We start from the raw sequence: 21,558 nt of genomic DNA on the forward strand, positions 1-21,558 counted from the left end.
AGTTTTGTATATTATGGTGGCACAAATATAAATCATTCACTTAGACCTATATTAAAGTGCTATGGGTAAAGCTACAATAGAAAGGCTTTGCCTGCCTTTATGTGAGAGGCGGAGTACAAAGTCATCAGGATCATTAGCCTGGAAGAGTTTTTCCAGTCTTTTAAGCGGTCAGTTTAAGCTCCGCAGTCGTTTCCACCAACTCAGTGGCCACTTCACAGACCTGTTTGCCCTTCCAGCAGGGTGAGTCACGGCAACACGTAGGGCGAGTACACAGAGCAATCAAGTCAGGCAGCACCAGCACCTCAGCCTCAGCCCGGGAAAGCTCTGGCTCTGCAGTTACTCATCCTCCTACAGCCTGTTCAGAGTAAAGATGCCTCTTCATCCATATTCAAGCATGGCAAACGTATGTGTATAGTAAATACAACATTACATTGTACACAACAGCGACTCTACTGGAATTTTATAATACAGCCTTATATCGCATCAATGAACAAGATCTCATCTGCTGGAGCACACAAGGAGCAAGTATCTCAACGTCATCCTCCCTCTCAAAGAAAAAGCCCTCACGGGCCGTAAGCGCCTTTCCCTAGCGCCTCAGGAGATGAGCCGCCATCACCTCGCCCACGCAGGCGAGCCGGGCCCCAAGGCGGGAGACCCTGGCCCACAGAGAAATGGAGGGGAGCAAAACCGGGCACCTGCTGCCGACGGGAGGCCGCTGAGAGGCCGGGCCAGGGCCCGCCAGCCGCTGACCACCACAGCCCGTCACAGCTCCCGAGGCCCGCGCCCGGGGCAGCGCCGCTTTAAGCGGTGGGGCTCGGCCTTTCCTTCTTTAAGGCCTGCGCGCATGCGCACGGAGGGGCGGGGCCGAGGGAGGGGGCGGGGCCGCGTCTCTGCCCCGTAGGGAAGGTGGCGGAGCGTTCGAGGCGCTCTTCAAGGTGAGCGCGAGCGTCTCGCGGCTGGCGCGCGGTGGCGTCGCAGCGGCGGCACGCGTGGGGGGCCCGGCCTCTAACCGTCCCACGCGCGGGGGGCGCGGGGAGGGGCGACGGCGGCGGCGGCGCGGCCCTGACCGGGCAGAGCGGCGCGGCGGGGCCTCGGGGGTCTCGGGGGACGGACCGGCGGGCGCCCGCCGTGCCCGTCGAGATGAGCGTGCCCCGGTGCCCGGTGTAAAAGCGGCAGGGCCTGCGGCCTCGTTCCGCCTCGGGGGGAGCTTGGCAGCGCCCGCCGAGCCCCCCCTGACGGGGCAGGGCCGCTGCCCTCCTTCTCGGGAGTCGCTTCGTCAGGGGTTAGCGCCTCGTTGAAGGGTAGGTGGGGGCACAGGGTTGACGGTGGGAAGAGACCGTTGGGATTGCGTGATCTCTGGAACAGGAGCGCGAATCTCGCTTTACTGAGCTCCCGCATCAAACCGTGGCCCGGGGCCGGGGAGGAATCCCAAAGGAAGAGTCCTCCTCGGCACCCAGATCAGGGCCACTGTGCAGCTGGACATCCTTCATTGCTTCTGACCTCTGTCGGTTTCTCTCTCCTATGTTATTCTGTCTGCAGCTTCTGAAATGGATATTGAACCATCTGCAAGACAGTCTCCAGTGGCTCTTCCACCTTTGACAGCAGTGATTTCTAACTCGGTCGTTGTTCATATTTAGAAAAGTGGATAATCAGTACACTCTCTGGGATTGCTGTCATGTGGGAGCCTGCGTACAGGCTTCTCAGAAAAACATCAGGTTGCTCCTGCCTTTCTGAGAGCAGCTTGCATTCTTTTGTTAATTCCTGACTTGAAATTCTGCTATGAAAAAATAGACCTTGTTTGTTAGTATTTTTAAACAATTTTCAACAACTCCAATACAATGCAACTATTTATTAAAAAAAAAAAAATGCCCAAAATGTGGTACCTGAGAGCTTTCAGCTTTTTTGACACCTATATCTGATAAAGTAAAGTTTATACAGTCCTATTATGTGTCGGTATGAGTGTGTATACTTACTGGAACTTTTGCTCTGTATGTCAGTCAAATTTGATAAAAAGCTCAAAGATACTAGGTTTCTTGGAATATAAAAAAATGGATGGATCAAGATGTTACTACTGTTGTAATTCTTTTTCACCTGTTTCTTTCTTGAGGGAAAGACTGTAGCCTGCCCTCAACCATTATAGTGTGTCAGAGAATCCACATGGAGAAAACGCTATGGGAAGAACTTCAGTCACACCAGAGAATTCAGTGATGAAGCGTTAGGAAATCGGTCTCTTTTTGCAGGTAACAAGCGATAGGACGAGAGGAAATGACCTCAAGTTGCGCCAGGGGAGGTTTAGATTGGATATTAAGAAAAATTTCTCTGAAAAGGTAGTCAGGCACTGGAACAGGCTGCCCAGGGCAGTGGTTGAGTCCCTGTCCCTGAAGTAGATGTGGTGCTTAGGGATGTGGTTTAGTGGTGGCCTTGGCAGTGTTAGGTTTACGGTTGGACTCAATGATCTTAAAGGTCTTTTCCGACTTAAATGATTCTATAATTTTATGAAATCTGGATTTATTAGTTCAGTTCATGAAAGTACTTATCTTTTTATGGCATGCGTTTTTCCCTGTTCATGACAGTCAGCATTGATTCTGGCTGCTACTTTTTGAAAACTTGAGTTTGCAATTAATTAAATGTAGAGCTTCTTCAGGGTGTGGTGGAGACTTTGGTGCCTAATCCACTACATTTGCTTTTCCATTTCCATTCTCCTCACCTTGCCAGTTGCAGTTTTTTTATTTTTGCCCAGCCATTCCTGTCTCAGTTTCCTTGGTTCTGTCTCATTCATCGTTCCCACTTTCTCCAGTTCTCTCTTCCCATTCTATTTCTCTCTTCCCTGCTTTACTGGCCTTCAAGTTGCTATTCTTGCCATGTTTCTCTGTTCTCACTGATTCCTTGTGCCAGTCCTTCCTGTCTTTCCTTCCTGCATGTTCCTTATTCAGAGTCATTCTTCCTTGAAATTCCTTTCTTTTGAGTTTTCTCTGAGGATCCTTATTCCAGCCATTTTGACACTGCAGTTTCAGAAGACTTCTAGTCTTCCTTGTCCTCCATTTAGATTGACTGCCTTCATCCTCCATGCTGCCTGGGCCTGGTAAAGGAGGGATAAACTGCCTGCTCTTCCTTTTTTCACTAGGCTGCACCTGGCATGGGCTCTAACAACTTGGAAGCAGGTGAATTGTTTTGGCAAAAGTATATGCAACTGAAAACAGTGCCTTATGGGCAATCTCAGAAACTGGAAGTTCTAGAAACCAAGCCCAGGACAAACTGGGGCATTTTAGTGCTGAGGAATTTATTTAACATTTTTAAAACGAGTTGTCATGTGTCTCTGGAAAAATGGGAAAAGAAAGGCAAGGGGAGAAGGGGATGAGAATAAAACTGGGCCAAAACATATCTGGGACTCCACTGATGGTACTGCTGTTGTGCTGCGTAATGCTCCTGTGGTACTCACAGGGTGGGTCAGGTGATCTTGCCATAGATGATGTTAAAACTTGAAATTAATTTTACTCCATTTGATTTAAAAAGTAAAACCAACTCAGATTATTTTTGTTTTGAGAAGCTAAAGTGGTAGGGCGTCTTGCTTCCTGTTGGTCTTTTAAAAAAATAAAGAATCAAATGTCCTTCATATTGGCATTTCATGTATATTGAAAAGAATTATGTATACGATACAAATCCCGTTTTATTTTGCTTTTAAAAAATCTGTTCTCTTTCTCCAAAAGCTTTCCTCAGTTTACAGTGCTAAAGGATTGTGCCTCTACTTATTTTCTTTACTCACATTCATAATGTTTATAATGCAAGGAAAGTTTGATTGTTTCTTACTATGTTACAGTATTAGTGTGAAAGTTTGCTTGTGTAGTGGCATTACGGATTTCCACTGTAGAGTAAGTGAAGTCATATTTAGAAGTAAATGTCCATCTCCAGTGTTGTATTTGACTGTGACAGCTGTCGTGGAGTGAGTGACAATTCAGTTGCCAGCCTCGCTTTCTGTGCACCCACTCACAGTATCTGGAAGATCTTCAGATTGAATTAGTACACAGGCTTCTCAACCAAAAGCTGTGAAAGTGACCCGGGAAATCAGTAGCATTTTTGTTCCCTCAACATGTCAGGCATTCAAAGAAGTAATCTAAACTTACATTGTACACTTTTTCCAGTCTCATCCTTCTATGCTACTCTGTATTGCTTTTCCTTTCTTTTGATATGTTAATATCTTTGGCTTTTTTTTTTTTAAACTGTATTTTTTCTTGGTACTGTAATAGGGAGCAGATAATTCAAGTATGTGTTAGGCACAATAAAAATGCTTTTCATCATCTCTTTTCTTGTTCGGATTGGTTTTTTGTGTTTGCACAATACAGGTATTTAGTATCAAGATTACAAAAATGGAGTCAGCAGTTTTGGCAGTGGGCCTTTCTGTAAGGCATGAGCTGCACAGCAATTCTGCCTACTCTCTGTGGTTTATAAACAGTGGATCAAACCCTTAACACCATGGATAGATTGGAGCTGCATATGAATAGTATATAGAGGAATGATTTGCCCAGATTTCATGTGAGCTGTCAGATGACTGTTGGTTTATATTCACTGCATTCTTAACTCATTATTTCTGCACAGAGCAGTTTCATTAGTGGTTGTAAACATAAGCCAAGTTCTGCTAGAGTGTGGTTGTCCTTTTAAATTGCGCTGGGCACATCTGACGGTTTATGAAATACTCATTGAATTCACACAAATTCTCAGATGCTAAGACTATTGCTCTGGGGATAACAACTGTACCACTTGAATGTAATTCTGTTATGCAAATGTTATCAGCCAAGCTAGTGTAAAAGGATTCAGGTATTCAGCAATTCAAAATTCAAACATTTACACTCAAGTGCGCTTAGGAATGACATGGAATATAAAGTTAAAATACGCAATTTGACGTTTTCATGCATTATAAAGACAGTAGAGGCCATTATGAGTATAGACCTGCTCGCTTCAAAGTTTTGAAGAGGAATTTGGAATTTTGTTTGGAAAAATATTTTATAAAAAAAGTACAAAGTGATGTGCCCAAGATGACACAGGAATTCTGTAGCAGCGTACAATGCTGAACCCAAGATCTGCCAAAACTTATCTTAGGCCATCCTTCCTGTTAGGGTTTTACATGAGTATATTTATTCCAGAGATTGTCTCAGCTGTGTGGGAATAAAAATGGATTTTTATTTCTCTCTTTAACTGTAAACTCCTGTATTTTCAATGCTCATGTTTTGTTTTTAAACAGTAACTAGTAACTTCATCAAAGTATGGGGTTTTTTTTCCTTTTGTTGTAGACTGATTTCTACATTGTTCTGTCCAAAGAACTGTGCAGGTCACTTACTTTTCACTGATGTGATGCTGTAAAGACACATTTGAGATCCATTTCTTGTAGTTTTTCTTGTACACCCTTAGGTGTTGAAATACCGAAAAGAAAGTAATTCTTGAATAATTTTTGCCTAATAAGAAGCTTTGCAAGAGCAAAATCAATCAAATGTTAAACCTTTATCTGGTTTACGAACAAGGTATTTTTGGTTTGAGTCAGTTGTGGCTTTTAGAGGAGGGGGAAAGGCCAGGGTTATGCCCATTTTCTCCTGATAACTATTTTTTTTTTGTTGTTCTGTTTTTCAGCACTCCAAGCTGTAGTTCTTGATGGACTGTTAGTGCTGTAATGTAAGCACTGTCACAGTACAAACAAAGTTCTGTGTTCTGCAGTGTTCAAAGAATAAAGATGTTGGATAAGTGGTGATGATGTACTCTTTCTAGGCTCATCTGTTTAGCTTCACTCCAATTTGCTGTTCTTGTCAGCAAAACAAAGATTGTGACAAAGACATCAGCTATTATGTTTCATTCCTTAATGTCCTTGGTTCTTGTGGAGGTTGGTTATTTATGGCACTCAGCTGAGAATAGTAGTAAGAACATTTTTATTTTGTATTATCTCTAAAAGCGTATGAGATCATGATTTTTCTCCTGTTAAATCAGGTTCATTCCCTGTTAATCGCTTTGGCATCTCACGGTTGCAAGAACACAAATTTACAGTCCTCTTTTAAACTGTTGAAATTCAAGGAGAAATTTTTCAGTAAAACAGATCAAATGGTGATGTAATTCTTTCTCATCTCTGGCCCAGACCGTTTCTTAGGAGAAAATGCACTGCTAATAGAAAGACTTGCTATTTCATGTGAAACATCTTACACAACAATCTCCTTTTATCATATACTGCATAGTGCTATTACTGGTATGCGTACCTGCCTTTCATTGAGTTGCACCTGACTTACACATGCAAAGCTGCCTCAGCGTCTTTTAGGTGGGAACAGAGTGTTCTCAGTCAGCACAGGAAAGCAAACCAAACACGTCTCCTACAGCCTCGTAGAGGGTGGTCATGATCCTACAAGGAGCATGGTACATTACAATTTTCGGTCTTTCCAGAAGGTGCTACTGTGACATTGCATAAAGTCATGGCTTTAACAAGGTAAACAGGGAAAGTCTTTATACGCATGCTTGTTTATTTTACATTTGAGCTTGTTTTATATGATTCCTGGGCATGGATGCTGAAGTTGGCGAGGCGCGTATTTCATTCCCAGTTTCCAAGTTACTAACTACCTTGCTTCACATTATTTTTCAAGAAAATTTATGTTTCAGTCCTTCAAACAATGTTTTCCTTTGTAGGAATCCAGTGCGAAATTGCTGCAAAAGCAGGGATGATTATACAGAGGGTAGTGCTGAATTCGCGCCCCGGTATGTATTTCTCTCCAATAAAGGAGCAATGTGTTTGTTATGGTTGCCTAATGCTCCAAAATGGTGAGGGTACAAACAGACACTAACTTAAGATATTGGCATTTATGTATCTTATATTGCATGCAGCAATAAATAAAGTTCATTGTGAAGTGTATTTATTTAGTCTGTATATACAGATTTCTAAACTCTTGGGTGAGAAAAAAAGGGTTAATGAATAATATATGAGAAAACCCAAAATGTAGGGACTCAAAGTGAAGAAAGATTAGCAAGCATTGCTTTTTAGTTCTGACATTGGTTCTTTTTGCACTTTAGGAGATGACTAAAATAAAGTATTTTGTTACTGTTAATTTTTGTTTCCTTTTAGTAAATATTGAGTCTTTTCTTCCTCCCATGTTTCAGAGTGTTTGTTTTCTTCCTCCCATGTTTCAAAGTGTTTGTTTTTTAAATTTACGCTTCTGAGGATCTGTTTACTTCCTTGCTTACACATTTGCCTTGTTATGGATGTCAGCACAATTTTTTGAATAGTGAGTTTATAAATTGTCTGTTGTAGAAGACCCACATGTATGCATTAAGTTTTTTGGGGGGGTATTTTATGCTGCTCAAGGCCAAAATAGTCCTAAGAAGTAAGAGCTATTGTGTGACCTTCAAATAAGTGTTTTCTAATGCAAATCAAATGTTACAGCAGTAGCCTGCTGTAGTCACCCAGTCACTCTGACTTAAAACATACATGGGCGTCTGGCTCTCTCCTTTTGGTGCCGATGGTTCCGGTTGTCAGTCTGATTGATCTGCTGCATGTGGTACCAAGCTGAGGATGAAGCTTCCAGTTCTGGGGCTCTTGGCATATGTTTTATAGGTGTTTCTGCGAAGCTTTGATTTAAGGAGGTCTGTCTGTAGCTGCAAAGGGATGCTCTTGCAGCATACACATGTGCAGTGGCAATGGTCTGTGTTCCCCCAGTCTCACTGAGTCAAAAGAGACTGAAAGGTGAAGGTTTAAAACTTACCTGGTTAAAATTTATGGTCATTTGCTACTGGCAAAATAGTGCACTATGGTTTTGTTATGTGAGAGAAGTCCCAATGCGTGTCTTGTTTGGAAAGTTCGGAGCTTTTCAGCACATAGGGTATATAGAACCATTTTTTGAGAATGGGAACAGCCCCTTTTTTTTTCAACTTGCTGTAACTGTTCATAAAAATTATGTGTAGCAAACAGCATGGAAACTGTCAGTCAGTGCAAGTGCCTGGTACTGGCCCAGGTAAGCGTAAGCTGACAGATCAGCAGGTCTTCACTTTGGATCGTGGCAGTGCCCCCATTTAAATCGTAGTCTGTGATACAAAATCTGAAAGTTGGTCGGTAGTTTTATACCTCGATAAAGCTACAGGGTAACTTATTTTAAAAAGGACTACCTTAAAAAAAGGCCTTCCCATATTGATTAAGGGAAGCTGTATATTGATTCATTTATTTATTTGTTTTTTAAAATAATTCTAGGTAAGAATGGAGTGCCAGTGGCCGAAAACTTCCGACTGGAACAAAGCACAATAGCAGATACGATCGAAGCAGGACAAGTGCGTGTTAGAACTCTTTATCTCTCTGTGGACCCTTACATGGTAGGTGATGGACTGAGAGCTAAGCCAGCATTTGTTTTTAAAATATCTTTATCTCTGTACCTGTCATGATGTCTAACACCAAAGTTACCAATTACAGGACAAATATATCTCTAGTATAACTTAGTAATTCTATTCATTCTGATTGAGTTATATTGGGAAGGAACTTGGCATTCGTGTGCCTGTGATATATATAGGAATATGACTTTATAGGACCAGGAAGAGACTGTGAGCCCTGGTATACCATTACAGAATTGTTTGTATCAGCTTTTTCTGAACTTTGCCTTTTTTATATACATTTTTTAACTTTTTTTTTTTTTCCATGGAAGGAAGTAATAATTCAAGTAAATAGTTCAAGTTAAATGTTATTTAGCTATTATCAGTTTTGTTTACAAACGAAAGTCAGATTTTCTCCTTAAGTGGGGGATGGCAATACAAAAATGTGTCAATACTTTGTAAAAAATGGAAACAGAGAGAGGATTAGTGAATGAAGCCATAACCACCACTTGCACCTAATTTTGCAAAACTGTAGAAATCATGTGGTTGGGAGAGTTGTGGGTTGAAATAGAAGTGAAGGTAGGAGGAGAACCAGACAGACCCAGTCTGCTAGTATGTAAAAGTTTGCTATAAAGAGAATTCTGATCATTTGTTCCCTACATAGATGGAGATAGTAGGAAAGAAACAGTCTTAATTTCAGGAAAGTACATTTAGCTTGGGAATTAAGGGAAAGTTTAAGAATCCTGTAGTACTAACTCAGGCTACAGGGGGAGATATAAAGGACAGACTTCAGATTTTAAGATGTTTCATTAAACAGATCTCCCTCAGGGATGGTCTAAATATACTTGACTGTTCTTCAGTGCATAGGCACGGACTAAATGACTTGTGGGTGTTTTTTTCAATCCTGCATTTCTATGATTCATCCAGTTAAGGAACAGCATTTATAGGATTCTCGTCAGATCCAAGCCACTCGTCTTTGGCTGCATGGCTGACTTTGAGGCAGCATCTATAGAAGGCGTTGGTTTTGGTAACGCTGCTGGAGGAGGTCAGAATGGTCCTTTTGTACTGAGCAAACAAGACGGGAAAGAGGGATCTAAGAAAAGATGATGAATATTTAGGGCTTATTGAGAGATTTTTGGGTAGCCCTTTGTGTTTGAAGTTTTAAACGTACCTCATCCCCAACTTGAACTCATAAACAAACCATGTGTTCCACCAGGGCCTTTCATTAAAGCCTTGTCTTTCAGCGCTGCCGAATGAACGAGGATACTGGCTCAGATTACCTCCTGCCCTGGCAGCTGTCTGAAGTTGCTGACGGTGGGGGCATTGGGGTTGTGGAGGAGAGCAAGCATGATAACCTTGCTAAAGGGGACTTTGTAACATCCTTCACTTGGCCCTGGCAGACAGTGGCCATTCTAGATGGAAGCGTGCTACAAAAGGTAATGTAAATGCAAGCCCAGATTGTCGCTATTTTCTGTTCCTAAACCTTTTTTTTTCTTTTTTTAAAATAGTGGCTAATGATACCATTTCTTAGTCAAAAACAAACCAATGTTATTGAAGCAACCAGTTCTCAAAAGGCAGATCAAAAAATCTGTATCAGTTTCTCTCTTTTCTTAATAAAGAAAAATAATGCTTTTTTTGGTCACAGACATGCCAGTATTATTTCAATTGTTGGATTTTTAATAAATTTCCCTGAAGCTGCTTCTGTTAATTAATTCTGTTAATTATCCTAATTCTAGTTAGAAGTCCTGATCCATGAGAATCTAGTCATAAGACTTAAGTGTTTAGATATATTTAATTCAATGTATTTCACTAACATGTCCTAGCAAAAGCTTGTACTTGAGATTTTACATCCACAGAAGAAAGGGTATTCAACATTAAGTTGAATGTGGAGAGGTAACAGTGCATTAGGTGTATTGTGTTCATCGTCCTCATGTAACACAGAAAATTATTGTAGTTTAAGAATGTACAATTTCAAATAAGCTTCTTCCTTTAGGGCCCTTTGCCACTGATCTGCAATTGCAATATTTGATAAAACGGTGTTATTTTGTCCTTTATGCTAACATAAGGATAGTTTACCATTGCTGGAAACTTCTTATCTCCCAACTGCTTTTTGACACTTCCATAATCAAAGTTCTTGCAAGTGACTTTGTGTAAAAATTTTTTCTAAAACTGTGGAAATATAATCTTTGTTTCATTTTCTATAAACTTGTTATTAATGTAGACCTATTTTATAGCTAGCTTGTCCCTACCAGTTGTACCTTGCCTGGTAAATATCCGAAGTTAGTCTTCTATCCTCAGGCAATCAAATAGCAAACAGCAAAACCTCGCCTTAAAAAGAAATGAACACCACATGTTTCTGTTTTATAGCTTGTTCCACAACTTGTAAATGGACGCCTTTCCTACTTTCTCGGTGCAGCTGGCATCACAGGACTGACGGCTCTGTTAGGTATAAAGGAGAAAGGACACGTGGCTCTGGGTGCAAATCAGACAATGGTGGTGAGCGGAGCAGCCGGTGCCTGCGGCTCTTTGGCCGGCCAGGTAGGCAGGCTTAGGACATAGAAGCATACTCTGTTAGCAAGTTTATCTTCTGAAACATGCTGGTTAGTAAATGTACAGATAAAATCATTGTAAACGTGAGCAGGTATAACTCCATGGGAAGGGCCAGTTTCACAGATTTGGCTCACGCTCTTACTGACAAAGATTTTAGGAGTGAAACTTAAATTTCCTGAAGCTGGGATAGGAGGAAACGGTCCAAGGTGATCACTTGTCACTAGCATAAATAAAATAGATGGTATAAATACATGTATTTACTATGTATTTATATAGTAGTCTGCCATTTGAACACAGTCTTTGAGTTAACTGGCGACTTTCATTTTTTAAATATTAAAAAATAGTCAGTAAAAAATTTAGTAAACCTTCTTCGTGTTGTGTTCCATGGCATCCTTTGTGTTTTGAGATTTACAACCCTTTTATCCTCCTCAGCTTTGCAGAACATGTTGTGGTGTGTTTGTGTGTCTGTATATGTGTTTATCTACAAATATACACACACACACATATATACACAAACACAAACACCAGTTATTAAGCAAGCTTAAGACTTACTGATAAAGAGGAGTTATGAGGAAACAATGCATAAGCAAATCTATGAAGAATGTATTTAAATCAATTATGTTCCAATCTTTTGGGCCTTTTATTAGGTATGTTACGGTACTTGGCAGGTGGCGGTTTTATACTGTATTTGGCTCTCCAGTACTGCCAGTCATTGGTGACTCCACTGACTAAACCTCCCACTGTCAGTGGGTTTGGAAAGATGGCAGATTTTCATAGAATCATAGAATCTTTAAGGTTGGAAAAGACCCTTAAGATCATCGAGTCCAACTGTTAAATAGGTTTAATTTTAAAATTAAATTTTGGTTGTTAAATTTTGGTTGTACCTGCCCCTTCTCTACGTGTGAGGAGGGAATGACAAGAGGCAATTGTGTCACGAGATGGGAGCGTGGGCTGAACTTTGTTGCCTGGCGTTTAGTGGGATGGGGGATAACTGTAACACCCCCTCAGGCCCCCTTCCTCCTCCTGGTATCTTTATGCAGATGAATGATCGAACTGCTCTTTATTGTTTGTTGTTTTGTTTTCTTTTTTTTTAACTGTGCTCCTGCAGATTGGCCGTCTGGAGGGCTGCTCGAGAGTGGTGGGGATTGCTGGCACAGATGAAAAATGCTCCATTTTGGTCCAAGAAATGGGGTTTGATGCTGCTATCAATTACAAGAAGGGGAATGTGGCAGAGCAGCTACGTGAACTCTGCCCAGGCGGTGTGGATGTTTACTTTGACAATGTTGGTGGAGACATCAGTGATATAGTAATAAGTCAGGTGATTATACCAGCTGTTGGGTTTATTCTAGTCATTCTCCAACGTCTGCATGCCCAGCTTTGAATTAATTCATACCAGAGACCAGCCTGCAATACAGCAGAGCAGGCTTTCCACTTCATTGATCTAAACCACGTGCTGATCCTGGTCCTGAGGAGAAATCAGGTATTTGAAATCGGTGTCTGTCATTTCGACCAGCCTGGCAGTATAGTAGTGGAAACAATTTCCACTTCTTGTTTCTCGCTTGTTTGGCCAGGAGACTTGGTAATATTCTTGTCTGTCAGTGTAGTAATCTTGTGTTTTGTCAGCTTTGGTTTTCTGGCTTCACAGAAGACCAGCTCTGCTAAGCCTCCATAAAGAGTCTTGACCAGCCCTCTTCATCGTTAATGTGAAACTACTCTGTCCCGTGGCAGGGAGGCTTTGGTGGCAATGCCATCTTTGGGAGCTCTAAATCACAGCTGTATCCAACAGCTGTATCTAGGTTCTTTGTCCTATTACCCGTCCTCCTGACAAAAAGGGCACATAGTAAGATAACAATTTCTTACATTCCTTGTATTTAATGCCTTTTAAAGTTACACACAGGCCATATAACATTTATTTTTCCACTATTGCCCTCCATTTATCTGTATGAATACTGTCATAGGTTGAATGGAACTGCCGGCAATTCTCCCACTCTTTTGTAGAAAACGTGGCTCTAAACAAGGATACCCATGTGAAAATTTTGCAATATAATCTATTGCATCTCTGGAAAATTTAGTTTCTGAGACCAAGAAATGTAATTTTTCTCACTTTGTGCTGTCCCAAACAGATGAATCAGAACAGCCATATCATCCTGTCTGGACAGATTTCTCAGTATAACAAAGATGTGCCTTATCCTCCTCCGCTGCCTCCTGACATAGAAAAAATACAGAAAGAAAGGAATATCACAAGGTACTTTTCTCCTCCAGAACTTGTGACCACGTTCCAGGTAGATTGTACATGTGATGTTGTGACCCCGACGTTCGTAAGGTAGTCTCTAGATCCACAATAGGCACGTGTAATTGGAACAGAACTTTGCCATACTAAACAAGGAAATTATAATCACAATGTCAGTAAATCCTTTCTCTTACGTTTGTCTCTATCAGCATAAAAAATGGGAAAGGACGTTTTTACATGTTAACATGGTTGCTTGATTTAATCCTGGAGTCTCTGACAGATTCTTCAGTATGAGGGAAGGTGTTGCCATGGTTCTGTTCTCAGTTGTTTTGCAGAGTGCCTTCTCTCCAAGTGTAGTAGTTCAGGCAGAGAGAAAATAAAATATTTTCGAAGTAAGGATGCAGCTGATGCAGTGATTGTATTGAAATTACGTTTTTAGTATTTGGGGTTTTATTAATTAATGGGACTGTGGGTGTGACAGATATGTACAGTTAGAACACTGATTTTTGTTATGACTCTGGGAATTGCTGACTCTCCTGTCAGGATTCAGGTGGAGCTAAGGCAGAGACTAGGAGCAAAGTCTTTGGAGATTTTCATTCATTGCATTGCAGAAAGTTCTGGAGGCTTTTGATTTCTGTGCAAACAGATTGACCTCTTCTAATTAAAATTCTTTTCTTGTCCCTGTTACTGTTGTCTGCACTTTTAAAAAATGGATAAAAATACTAAAATACACCATGCGTAATAGAAGGCAGTGGAAAATTTAGTCAGTACATTGCTACAAGTAATTACCGTTTTTGATGATCATTTCAGTTTCTCTTGATTGCTATATGCAGCTGTGACAGCAGGATATGCAAAATTTTGGGGAGCCTGAAAGTTAATTTAGACACACTATCTAGTTGCAGGTCCATTAATTATTCTCCCTACCACAAAAAAAAAGTAAAAAAGAATAGGAATTCACTCACATTTTATGCTTATTCTGCATTATTATGCTCACTCACATCTGCTTATTCTGGCAATACTACTTGATTTTTATTACTCTCCTCTCTGATACTTGAACAGAATTACTTGTCTAAGATGTATGTTACTGTCATGCTCCCACTGCAGGGAGCTGTCTCAACAAGCTGGCAAAGCTCTGAGCTGTGTCTCATTGTAATTAGTACTCATAATCCTTCAGTTTCAATAATGCTGTTTCCTGAAAAGATTTGTAAAGATTTCAAAATATGCTTCCCAGCCTTTCTTAAATCAAGGCTCGTTCTTTTCTTTCACAGGGAAAGATTCTTAGTGTTGAACTATATGGACAAACAAGAAGCTGGTATATTACAACTCTGTCAGTGGATCCAAGAGGGTAAACTGAAGGTAGGAACTTCTACATCTAATTTATGGCCTCTGATACTACCTCCTCAGATCATGGTCTGACTACAAGAAGTCTGATTTCTTTGTCTTTGGCTCTCTTACCATGCCTCAGAATTGAACAGATTTTTTCTTATGAATGTTGAAGTATACTTAAAAGCTTATTAGGTAGCACTGTTTCAGTAGATACCTGCTGAGGATGATGTGACTGTAGTACGACAAACTTCTCTAATTACATGCTGCTGATGTCTGTATTTCTTTCAGTATAGAGTGCAAGTGCTTTTTTACTTAAGGGATCAGACCTTCAAAAATACTTACTTTCAAATTCCTGATTAGTTAGTGGCCTGAATGCTTTAGGGAATCTTGTCTGAAATTTTGTTTCAAGCTTTATAATCACCATTTATTATTTTGTGATGGGTAGATGCTTTATCCATCCCTTCCCTGTAAGGTCTGTCAAAATTAGTTTTTGATTCTTCAGGTGATTTTCTCCTGGGAAAATCCCGAGACGTGAAATTTTGGCAGGGGCAGGGATGTTCCAGTTCGGATTGAAGCATTAAATTGCCTACAGGTTTATCAGAAAGTATCCACTCCTCTCTTGATGAAAGAATCTGGCCCAAACAGAGCACTGTCCACCGTAGCAGGAAAATCCCTTAGATTTTGGTAGTTTCTGTGGCAGTTTCATGGCATATTTCTAAGAAATGTTAATCTTGTTTGAAGAAAGCTAAAAGGACTTGTTTGCATTGACAGGTCAGAGAGACCGTGGTAGAAGGCTTAGCAAACATTGGTGGTAAGATTTTTACACCATTTTCTAAGAATAATAATCTCATTAAATACAATGACAGTAGAGGTTAACTACCTCCTTTGTTTCATTTGCCAATTCAGATTTTTGTATTTTATCTACAACATTTTTATGTTATAGTAAAAAATATATTTTTTTCACAAGGTATTAAAACGTTCTGTGAGGAGATTTTTTTATGTTAAAAAAACCCTATTGAATATAAATTTTGAGATTTGTTTGTTTGTTTGTTTTACTATTGGGGGGGAATGAATTGTTAAACTGCTACCTTAGCAGCTGGTGATAGTCACCTTGATCTTACAGATTTAAGGTGCTGCTCATTTCTTAGAACTTGTGTGTAAGAAAATGGTATTTGGGAAACCTTGAACTTATGCTTTAAAAAACCCAATCTCTAACAGCGCTTGTTATTGGATTTGCTAACAAATTGAGAAGTACACACAAGAAAGGGGAAAGCATATTAGAGAGTGCTAAACAAAGTAAAAAATAATTTCTTTTAAAGGAATAAAATAGCCTGTAGCCTGTTCAAAAAATCTGTGAGAAAATATGAAAATGAAGGGGGCCTTGTGACTCCAGTGAGACGAGAGCCAGGTGATTCAAGATGTGCTGTAAGAATGCTTCGCTTTCAAGTAAAAGGGAAGAGTATGATTTAGTCCATTTAGTCTTTAGTCCCACAAGATTGGAAACCAATACAATTAAGCGATAGCCAAATCTTATAGATTTAAATTTATTCTAGTCATTACTACTTGCTGGTATACATAGGTATTTTGAAGGAATTTGATCAAATATAGCAGTCATATTTCATACTTTGTTTACTCAAAGATTTATTTTGCACCAGCTTCTGGCATTTATTGCACTATGTAGAGTATTTATAAACTTTCTCCTTTCACAAAAGTTTGTGAAACCCACAGCATTTGTGGGCTCTCCAGTCACGCCTTGTCTTTCTATTTGATATTTGTATGGCATATCACAAAAGCAGCAACTGTAATCATTAACTTGTATAGACCTAAACAGTTGCTTGCAAATCAGTTTGTTTAATTATGACACAAAATTGCCCTTAGCAGTTTATTACAGACTGGCTTTTTTTTCCCCTTCTTAATTTGGGGAGCTGTTTAATACATTTGCTTCTACCATTTGTTTTAATTTTTTGAAAGTTACTTGGCACATTTTGCTTGGCACTAACTTACTTCATCATTTCTCTTGAAGCCGCTTTCCAGTCCATGATGAATGGAGGCAATATTGGAAAACAGATCGTCTCAGTTTCTAAGTAAATGTTATTGCTTCGGGAAAAATAATTGGATTCTATCTCTAACAGTGAGCAAGTTTTTACGTATACTAATTTCCATTTTCTTAAGTAAACCATTAAGTTGTTCTGTTTGTACTGAAAGCAGAGATTCTGAGATGCTAAGGCAGAACCTATGCTAATAAACTAAATAGAACTGGAAACAGGAATGCAATCATTTATACTAGAAATGAGTAATACGTTCTTTGACATGATTTTGACAGTTGCCAGCTAGCACACTTGCATATATTTCATGGGTATGGTTCGGAAGTTAGCACATCCTAGGAACCATTTCCAATAAGCAATTCGTATGCAGCCACCTAGTTTTGGTGGTTAGAAGAATTTACTAGTGTTGATGTGCACCATTGCCATGCTAGTTTGTCTCAGTGCCCCGGAACTTCTCTAGGAATTTTTAACTTACTAGTCTAAGTTTACTCTGACGGTCCAATCGATCTGGCTAATCGTTTTAGAATGCAACTGTTCTCATTTTTACAGATAATTGCAGTGAAAAATTCCATTTCTGGAATTCAAGGTCTCTAATAACAAAGGTATTTCCATTTTGCCACCTGGAACAAATTTCCACGGATCTGTCTTGTGCCTTGCTCTGTATTGTATCATTATATCCCCTATTTTCAGAGCACTTGAAACCTAATTCATTTACAATTCCATCTGCATGCAGCCTGAGACTTTCATCAGAGACAGGTTCAGGTGTAGGGTGAGCCTCCTGCTTAAGTGTTCGTTTATTTACTCTTCTCAATCTTTGCATTCCAGACTTAAGTGAAGTTTTCTTTTTAGAATTCCTTTTCTAAAATCGACTGTATCTTATTTTTATGCCAATCTCCCCGATTTCACTAGTTTTTCTGGTTTTTACACCGCTCCAGGGTGACAGAGGATCTCAAACCATGCTGCCTGATGACAGAAGGTAACTTTGCAGACAATTGACCTTCTGTTCCTGCAGTAACTTATCTTGGCTCAGAATTTTTGGTCTAACAATGCTCTTTTACCATCTCAATGGGGAAACTTGAAAAAATGAGTCACCGTTTCCAAGTTTGACTAGCATAACCCCAAGCCAAATGAGACTGATGAGATTAAGTGTGTGTCTTCAAAAGCAAGAAACAGAAAAGGGAAGAGATAATTATCTTAGAGACATTAGAATTCCACTACTGTGTACATTTAGAGACATTAACACGTATTTATTTAGAGAATAGGATTGTTCATGACACATTCTGACTTACAGGCAATTGGTTTTGGTTTTAATTTGTTTGCCTTTAAGAGAAGTGCTTCCCAACAGCAGGGTCAGCTGAGCTGTCCAGAGAACGGATTATCTAGATCTGCCCGAGTCATTACCTAGGCTGAGACTAAATGGAATCCAAGGACTAGGAAAGAAACACTATGCAAGAAATTTGGCATTATAAATCATTTTGCATGCTATGGAAAGTAAGACAATGGGTATCAAAATTGCCTGATATGGTTGTGAGCAATCTGAAAAACAGTCTTTTCATTTCCTAGTGCTGAAGCTAGCCCTGAAAGAAGGAAGCACGCAGTGACAGATGCCATAAACTTTGAGGAAGAGAAAGACACCCGCAGTATAGCATTAGATGGTCTAACATCTTCCAGTATGCACTTTTCAACTACAAAACTAGTGATTGGTTCACTTTCAGCTAGATTGTGAATCCAACATCAGCATAACTAACTGAAGCAGCATTAATAACAGTGTCACACTGGGATAGAAGCCAAAATTTTTATGCAGTAAAATCAGTATGATCATAGTTGGCAAATGAAGACAGAAAGCAACAGGTGAGTGAAATTCTGTGAATTCCTGCGTATTGACTGTTTGTAGATGGTAACTCGCTTGTGAAGGTTAAGCAATGCAGGCTTGTAAGACCTGATAATTTGTGTGTATGTTAAAACGAGAGGCAGGAGGCAATGCAGTGATCCTGAGCACTGTCTCTAGACTTGAATTCCTGTCATGTCAGCTGGATTTAATGGGGAAGGAGCTGATGGGAATACAGCCTTTCCAAACAGCAGCTCTAATGAGTGTGCTGATGTGTCCATTGCCCCCTTTCCTTTCTTTCTTCCCTCCCACATGCCTATGCCTGATACGAATATTCAGATTGAAATGGCATCACCATCACCCTATAGGTTTGTTACCCAATGTGTTCTGCATTCTGCATTCAACTCCTGCCCGGCAGCAGGTTAGCCTTAATGCACTTTAACACACTTAATCTTTCTGAATAACCGTCCTCATCCTTACAGTTCATTCCTAAAGCAAATATCTAAATGCAAAAGAAAACAGCCCACTGCACACACATGACCAAGCTGATCTTAACCTGGCACTCCGTTGCTACTGCTCCTGAAAATTGTTATCGATGCAAGAGTATTTTTACAAATGAGAGTGTTAGTATTGCTGTTGCTGCTGAGTTGAAATAGTATCAGTTTTAATTAGGAACAAAAAGTCCTCCATTGAATTTGGGTTTTTTTTGTGTGTCTGTAATTGTACATAAATATATATGGCACTGTTTGGGGCATGGTGTCACAATGGTGTTTTCATATTTTCTTCTACCCTTGAAGACTAAGCTCTTCCTACACACAAGTTTCAATGTACTGTAACTTGCATTTCCCTGTATTTGGTTTCCTCCCATCTATCAATTTGGTTTCAGTTTCAACAGCCTGTTTTAAGAAAAATGCCTTTTATTCTTAAAACTGAGGACCCTTCTTCTGTTTTAATTCCAGCCTGCTTGGAAGGAAGTATATCTTAGGATAGTATCCAAAGCAAGCTAATTAAATACCTGGATATTTCAAAAGAGACTTCATTGTGGTGAGTTTGTGTTGTATGAACGTAAGAAAGCAATCATAACAATAACCACTACTGAAAAGGTGTTAAAATGTTTTCCTTTCCTAAGTTATAGGTGAAGGCCTCAGTCTGACATATTTATGTTTCCAAAGTTACATTTGCTTGTCCAAAGTACAGATTTTGTACTTTTGAACAGTGTTTGCTGAAGAGCTACTCCTGAGTGAGCTCATCTCTGGCCCTGTGAGCTGACACACCTTCCAGGAATGACAGTCCTCTAGGAAGCTGTTTTTCACAACTGAAACAAAATACGATAAAATTATAAAATTCCCAGCACTATTATTTTTACAGCAATTGCTTAGTAATCCACAAAAGTCATAAGCCTATTAAGAGCTGATGATGTGAGGTGTGATCCAGAGTGAGATCATCCTGAGATACTGATTCTTTACCGTAATAAAGGCAGCTTGATTGCAGCAGCGTTCCTGTAGTGAGGTAAGCTATCGAGGGCAATATAGGTTTTATCAGCATTAGTCAAATGGCTTTAGGGAAAAAAAGAAAAAAAAAAAAAGATGGGGACAGTCGAAGTAAACCTCATCCTGGTACCCCCAGTGTTTAGGGGGGTACCCCCCTAAACCTTCCCGCAGTCCCTCCCTCTCTGCAAGAAGGAGCCTTCCTCACCCCAGCAGCCCCTACGTGCTTTCTTTTGCCTCCCAGGCTGGGGAGTGTGGGAGGGGAAAGTAAAGGGCCAAGGAGCAGGCTCTGGTGGGGTGAAGTCTGGACAGGAGCCAGCAGGGTTGGACCCCCAGTGTTTAGGGGGGGTACCCCCTGAACGTCTCACAGAAGCATTTCTTTACTTGTGAATCCTGGCTCATGTTACCTCTTAAGAATAAATAAAAATCAAAGGGAGAAAATGCTTTAAACCAAGTGCCCACAGTTGTAAAAAATATTAATACATTTTTCACCTTGTCTTAATTTCTTAATTATTGTAATAGTGTGACTCTTCGGCAATCATATATTTTGCTCTGTAGGAGAGGTCTCATTTAACAAAGGGTGACTAATAACTGGTAACAAAAATCCCAGATGCTTTGGGTGTAGTAGATAGATAGTCACTGGCTGCAGAAGCACCAGCATTCGTCCCATGAAGCTTTACCTTACAAAGATGGTGAGTGAGAGTTCATAAGATCTTAAGCAAGGGCAAGCATGAATTCAGAGTAGGAGTTGCGTGACCACAGTGAGGTACTAGAAGTTCAGCTATACAATCTTTATAAATAAGCGTTTCTTGTTGCAAAGGGTAATAAATCTTAAACAGCATTGGGCAGAGGGACTTTTTTTTTTCTTTTTTTTTTTTTTGAGCCAATCTTCTGCTTGTTTGTATTGGTAAAGTTTTATGCACTCCCATTTCCATCCCTTCTCCCTTTGCACCTTGAACGGTTGCTGTTGGCTGTCCTGTATTTCATTTTCTTCCCTTCTGCTTTCTTACTCTCCATTTTTTTCCCCCTTTTCCTTTTTTTTTTTTTAGTTCATCATGTTTCTTGTCCTCCTTGTTGTTGGCTTCTTCCTTGGTAACCAGAAAAACATGCTGTTTTTCCTAGGAGCACTTATTAGTGGTTTAATGCTAGGCTGTGTAGTTCAGTGTCAGGATTTCATGGAAAATGTCAGTGATGCCATGAAAAGAGCTTGCCAGCCCTGACATAAACATCTTACTGCAGTTTATAGTAGCTGTTGTTACAGAAGTGGAGAGAGCAAAGGCAGGTGCCTGTCAAATAGCTGCATCTCTTTTTATTCTATATGTTAATGCATTGATCGTGGAAGAAGCAGATGCAGGATTACTTAGTCCTGTTGTTTGTAACATTGCTCTCCTCTCTTGCTACGCTGCCTTTCTCTTTACTGGGTTGTCTTCACAGTGGGAAATGTTTATACAATCCATAAATAGACTGCCAGGGGATAAAAGAAGATCACAGGCAGATGGTATTATCCCGCAATAAGAAACAGTAACAGCAGCTGGAATAAGCTCCAAACCTAGAAAATATTTTGTGAGACACAACTGGGAACTCTTTAGGAAAAGCACAGAAAGAAGCAGAAATGAGTCAAGACTTTTTAGCCACAGGAACACAGAAAAGATACCAGAAAGATACCTTGGATAGCAAAATTCAGTTTTGCTACAGCACTCTGCTCTGGGTCGAGTGGTGGTGGTAAGAGGGTGGCTGAACAGGTCAGCAGTAGTGAAAGAAAACAAAGTATGA

The 21,558-nt window shown here is 40.1% G+C and overlaps 1 protein-coding gene across 2 annotated transcripts; it reads left to right on the forward strand.

The window, feature by feature from the left end:
* Positions 1–892: 892 nt before the first annotated feature.
* PTGR2 (prostaglandin reductase 2) lies at positions 893–16,685 on the forward strand. 2 transcript variants are annotated; one of them, XM_082316908.1, is made up of 10 exons: positions 893–935; positions 6,655–6,723; positions 8,207–8,325; positions 9,564–9,755; positions 10,687–10,857; positions 11,978–12,187; positions 12,993–13,114; positions 14,368–14,455; positions 15,197–15,236; positions 16,449–16,685. In XM_082316908.1, exons 2-10 carry the CDS (start codon positions 6,687–6,689, stop codon positions 16,511–16,513), a joined length of 1,044 nt encoding a protein of 347 aa, XP_082173034.1. In that variant the 5' UTR covers positions 893–935; positions 6,655–6,686; the 3' UTR covers positions 16,514–16,685. The 2 variants fall into 2 exon arrangements, with proteins under 2 accessions (XP_082173034.1, XP_082173035.1); XM_082316909.1 differs by lacking the exon at positions 893–935 and adding an exon at positions 1,822–2,240.
* The last annotated feature ends 4,873 nt before the right edge of the window (positions 16,686–21,558 follow it).

Source organism: Platalea leucorodia, assembly GCF_965183815.1.
Source record: "Platalea leucorodia genome assembly, chromosome: 7".
Lineage (NCBI taxonomy): Eukaryota > Metazoa > Chordata > Aves > Pelecaniformes > Threskiornithidae > Platalea > Platalea leucorodia.